General features: G+C 34.6%; 1 protein-coding gene across 1 annotated transcript in view; it reads left to right on the top strand.

Annotated features, from left to right (window-relative positions):
* Positions 1-927: 927 nt before the first annotated feature.
* Positions 928-6172, top strand: part of LOTGIDRAFT_176115 (hypothetical protein) — a gene marked incomplete at both ends in the record, with an annotated part of 8502 nt that continues 3257 nt past the window's right edge. Inside the window, 4 exons of the mRNA XM_009066553.1 lie at positions 928-987; positions 1666-1890; positions 2541-2807; positions 3284-3307. Of these exons, the coding sequence (XP_009064801.1) occupies positions 928-987; positions 1666-1890; positions 2541-2807; positions 3284-3307 (576 nt within the window). The remainder of the gene's footprint in view (positions 988-1665; positions 1891-2540; positions 2808-3283; positions 3308-6172) is intronic.

The following is a 6172-nucleotide window of genomic DNA, read 5'->3' as shown; positions in this document are numbered from 1 at the left end:
TACTAATGGGCTCTAGTTTGCTATGAACAAGGTTGTCATTCTCTGGGTGTTTTTTTTTTATATGCAAAAATCTGTTTTTTTTTTCGATTTTCTTAACAGGTCCAAGTTATAAATATAAAGGAAAAGCGATGCGGATAAAATATTTCGTTTCATGTGAAACAAATCGCCATTCCGGATTTTAGCAGAAACCTTTAGTTTCGTTTTACAAGTCGTTTTTGTGTAGTTGGGCACGTTGCGGCACGTTGCGGCAAGTTGGGCAATGCGGCAAAACGAACCCACCGGGAACTGAGAAGAACAGAGTGCCTTCTCTACGTGATCGTTTACTTGCATCCGCTGGACAAGGACTTGGTGAACTCGTGGGTGGTCTCGTTTCTGGGTCTGTTTAGATAGGGTGGCAAGTCTACTCGGTGCTGGCATCTGAAGATCTACATCCATATCGGTAAAGATATGATAACCATAGTCTTGGTTTCATCGATGGTTTGGAATATTTGGTAATAATAGACTGGGTAAGGCGTTTCCATAGGAAGGGCGGGTCCAAGACAGGGCATGGTCGATTGCAGGTGTTGATAATGACTTGGTACGGATGGTGGTGAGCAGTATGGTAGTGGTCGATCAGAACCTTCGTAACCTCAGAGAGCCATGTGTGGTTGAGGTATCTGATATTCTCGTCGACAGCTGAGGTTTTCATTCAGGGAATGCACCAATATAATACCAGCTTCTGAAACATAAAACAGCCTACCGTGAACGTTATACAGCTTTACCGAAACTGTCGAGGCCTAGTCTTACCTAGTGGCAAACACTAGTGGCAAACAGCCTCCGTGCATGCTACGCATATATCAAGGTAATGAATGGCGCCCATTTTTTTTACCGAAATTATGTCAATATTGTCTCGTGATCACACGTGATTCTTTTAAATTTTAACATCAGAGGCTGGTCGTTCAGGACTACGAGTATTTGTAAACAAAGACTTTAAAACTTATTTACCAAGTAAGTGCCAGTTTTTCTCCCAACGGCTCTTTATTTATGGACTAAATTTAGATGGTAAATTTCGTTGTGTCTTCATGGGCGAGACTCTTTATTTCCGGTATTTAGCAGTGATTTGTCAAGTGATAGTAATATTGCGAGCTATATATTATCCAAACCTTTAGAGCCTTTGGCAAATAACCTGACACTTAGCTACTCATTAAATGTTATACTATATCTTACGGATGTTTTCTTTTCATTGCCTTTCATTGTTTACAAACACTTGTAGTCTTGAACGACCAGCCTTTGATATTCAAATCACCAGAATCACGTGATCACGTGACAATATTGACATAGTTCTGTCAAACTATGGCTACTACTCATTACCGTGATATATTACAGAGCGCGAGCGTAAGTTTTACGGTAGTGACATTTTGGCGGAAACGACATACAAATTGTTTGAAATGCACACGTTTTTTTCAGTAATTTAGCCTGGTAAGCTAAGAATCACTGAAAATAGAAAAAAAATGTATCAGTAGTCACTGACGCTCAGTCTATTCCTTTTATTCTTAGTCTTTTGTCGTAGCTGTAATTAGACAAAGAGGAACTGGGTGATAGAGACTAATGTATCAGAGGCTTGTAAAACCAGATAGTGGTGGGAAAGAAGCAATATACATTTAATTCCGACATTTCTTTATTTAGTTTTTGGATCAGAGAATCTTGCATTAAACAAACCAACTAGACAAACTAGTGAATATGGTGGTGGTAGATTTTCTTTCAAAGCGGTCGATGGAAATCTCAGCACCCATAATCCCGACTGCTCTCATACACATCCTCCAACAGATACACCCAATTGGTTGATGGTTGACTTAAAAGTTGAATATGAAATTACAAGTATCAAGGTCTTAAAAAGACAAGACGACGCAGGTTGAGTATTTTGACTGGAGACTTTGCTCTTCTCTTTATTTTACATCTTGAATGTTGATGTTCATTCATTTCGATAGCTCTTAAAACTTGGCATGATTATTACAAATAATGAGCAGCGTGGCCTTTTTTTTACTGGTGTGCCGATCCTGGCTCGAGATAATACGTTAGATTTCCTTCTATAAAGCAATTGCAGAGATTGAAAAGGGCTTTAGAAATCTCCCGACCGATGGGAGAGGAAAGGAGTGGACTGTCTTTCTGATGATAAATTGACGTAAAATTTCTATCACTAATATTTGAAAGTAGCAAAAGAACAAGTTGTATTAGCAACATCATCAACGTTCTGGACTAGTTTCTAGCTTGAAAGTCAACAAGTAAATTTGAATAATTTGACGAGTATTCTGGTCTCACGCTGATAGTATCAATTTGCAATATTCCAATTTTCAATCAGACGTCCGTGGTTCATGCATGATAGCGAAGGGCCTCATGATTTTGATTGGTGACGAAAATTGGTCTAAAAGTAAACAGATTATAGGAATTTACAGGACTGTATTACTGTGACCAAATTTCCTAAAATATCAGATTATCAGTCATCAATTGAGAGAATATATAATATTGAGCTGGTTGTATTTTTATAATAATTTTAATTTTAGTTGGTAGATTGAGAAATTTTACTGTTTCTGTTTGGCAATATGATCCTGGTCCTCATATCAAATATAACATGGTGGATACTGAATACTGTATTTGTGTCCATTACCCGAACACAGCAGAGAGAGGCACCTGGACAAATTTAACATGTACGAAAATATGTTTGGGAAGATTTGTTCTGTTTGTTTTGAACAACCCAGATTATTTATCAATATGTGAATTAGAGATATTTGGTGATATATACAATGGCTGTTCAACACAGTACTTATCTGGTAGGTTTAGAATAATGGGATATATACTTCTAATAATGAGATTATAGTCAACTAAATATTTGATTTACTAGCCGTTAAAACTCTATTTCAGAAAGTAAACCCAACGTGCAATTTGTCAACAATTAAAAACTTAAATACCACTCGATGTGAGGATTGAGTTAATTTCTAAATTTTTGATGACGTTTTCTAAGGAAAATGCTATTACAGGTTTCAGAAGAGGTTTCTATTTGCACCATTTCAATTTCCCGTTTGCGAAAAAAAGCATTATCGCAAAAGTCAAAATGATACCATTCTGGTTAAGTTTTGTGATATCGTGAGGGAAAACGTACATGCGCATGGAAATGTACATATACATAGACATAGGCTCATAACTATAGAGAACTTGTCCATTAATTAAAAAGCAACACTGAACAATAAGTATGAGTATATGATTGGAAAGAATTTTATTATTTATATTTTTTTCTTCTTTATTACAGAAATGAATATAAAGAAAGTGGTAGGTAAACGTTCCAGTTCACCAAATTGTACACTCTTATCATATGAAGTAGCCGATGTATATGAGTGTATCCATCAATGTTTACAGATGAACAACTGTATCAGTTTGAATTATGGTCCTAATTTAAAACACTGTTAATTGTCAATTAGTGAGATGTTTTTCACATCCAGAACAAGACTTTACTGTAGATAGTGATTGGAACTGGCGATATTTGTCACGTTAAAACATTTCTGTACAAATTACGTCTATATGTCTCATTCTAAAACATTTCTGTAGACATTAAGACTATATGTCTCATTCTAGAACATTTCTGTAGACATTAAGACTATATGTCTCATTCCAAAACATTTCTGTAGACATTAAGACTATATGTCTCATTCTAAAACATTTTCTGTAGACATTAAGACTATATGTCTCATTCTAAAACATTTTCTGTAGACATTAAGACTATATGTCTCATTCTAAAACATTTCTGTAGACATTAAGACTATATGTCTCATTCTAAAACATTTTCTGTAGACATTAAGACTATATGTCTCATTCTAAAACATTTTCTGTAGACATTAAGACTATATGTCTCATTCCAAAACATTTCTGTAGACATTAAGACTATATGTCTCATTCTAAAACATTTTCTGTAGACATTAAGACTATATGTCTCATTCCAAAACATTTCTGTAGACATTAAGACTATATGTCTCATTCTAAAACATTTTCTGTAGACATTAAGACTATATGTCTCATTCTAAAAAGGTTGAAAGTTGACAAAATAAGCTTATGTTTAAGCAATAATGGAGGATATCATATAAATTATTTCGGCTTACTACTTACTTTGTTGTATATCATAAGTAATATCTCTACAGACAATATAAACTCCTGTTCAGTGAGTGTGCTTACTTTGCTAAATACCAAACTCATTAAAATTAAATTAAAATTTCGCATTTTTTTTGTCTTCTGATATCAAAACCCAAAGAGGCTGTCATGGGCCTTTGGATGGGTAAAATGCTACCTTGGCACTTGTCCTACCAGCGAAGGAAAATCAAGGGGCGCCTAATTCTTTAAGTAGGCAAGTATTGGCTTGGGCGCCGGCAAACGTAAAGTAAAAGTCCCATAGAATTCTAAACTTAACACCAGTCGCTATAAACCTGCGACATATGCGAACATACTGCGTTCCGTTAGGAGCTCTCAATAAGGACGCCTTTCTGGTGTGACGGAGCTTGAACTGTCAAAAGCAATTATTCAACACTGAACTGAGCTATATTCTGATTCTATGCTCTTATTAAGAATTAATTTATCTTAGCTGCCTTTAGTAGTATAAGTTAGAACATCTTTTTCGAGTTTTGCATATTGCTTAACATGGATTTAAATTTTTAGTTATATCTGATTGTACAATAGGAGTAGTTTTTTAGGGTGTCAAAACGATTTCTGCCCTTCCAGCCAATTTGGAGCCACTTGCTGACATATCTTTGGTTGCGGTGTTTGTAACATTTTTTATCACTTTTGTGATCAATTCCCTCCCTTACACTGTTAAAATTAAATTAAAATATTTTCATCAGTTACCTCCCTTGAACTATTAAACTATTAAACTTTAGGTTTTTTTTTACGCACTTAAATCTGATTCGATTACCCTAATCAGAATGACGTCACAAATCGAATCTGATTTATACTGCAGGATAAATGAACATTATACTATTTATAGTTTCCAAGATGGCGGCAAGGCAGGAAGAAATTACTCTGCACGTAATGGTTTTGACATGTTGGACGCCATTACTAAAGCGGAAGTTAACAGAGCTACGAGGCTCCAAAGTTTATTTACTCGATATCGATTTGATTCGCTGCTACAATAAATTCGCTGATTACCATAATCAAATTTGATTTGATACAGGATAAATGGTTTTTAGACCAAATCGAATCAGATTAACCCAGGATAAATTCGACTTATATCAGTCAATACAACTCGCCACGTTGGAACGCCAACTCGTCACGTGACCGCCATATGTTCTACCACGCATGCGTGTTACATTTTAAACACCCTAATCACTATATTTAATACAACAAAAATATTAATTAATTAGTTAATGTTTTTGTAATTAAAAACGCAGTAAACACTCTCAAAGGTACAATTCTTGACAGATTTTGACGAGACTTAGTATAAGTGTACATCACCATGAACCTTTTTGAAAATCGGAAAAATCGAAAAATAATTAGTTGATCTTTCGTGAAATTGTTTATCATCACTCTATCGAAATAAAAAAAATAAAAAAATATTTTATAGGAATTATTCTTGAAAACGCTTTCACTGGAACCTGCTATTAATTTTATTTATTCATTGTTTATTGTATTAGCCTACACAAATATTTTATTTAATCCTTGAATGTTATTTAGTAATGTAACTGATTTTATTTAAGCGACGTATTTACTAGAGTTCTCTAGTCTCTATCAAGTTATGATAATAACAACAATTACTTTGTATTACGACAAGAGTGAGAAAAACTAAAAACAGCATATTTTATTCGGGATAGGACCAAATACTGAAGATTCTGAATAGCATCTACTGATTAGACCAATTTGATAATATGCCGTTTGTGTGAGTGCTTGTACACACCCAAGGATGAACCCTGTTGTAATCAGAAAAGTGTGAGTTATTGTCCTTGTTTTTGAAAAAGTAGTAAATTTGTATCTCGTAAACACTCTCGAAGGCACAACTCGAAATTAGTATGACTTATTGCCCTTGTTCTTTTTGATTTTTAGCTCATTAACACTCTAGAAGGCACAATTCAAAGATGGATTTTGACGAATAATAATAACAAAAATTACTTTGTATTAAGTGCGAGAAAAACTAACAGCATGTTTTATTCGGGATAGGACC

This window comes from Lottia gigantea (assembly GCF_000327385.1).
Source record: "Lottia gigantea unplaced genomic scaffold LOTGIsca_770, whole genome shotgun sequence".
In the NCBI taxonomy this organism is placed as follows: Eukaryota; Metazoa; Mollusca; class Gastropoda; family Lottiidae; genus Lottia; species Lottia gigantea.
Note: the sequence above shows the minus strand (reverse complement) of the source record. Positions and strands in the feature narration are given on the sequence as shown.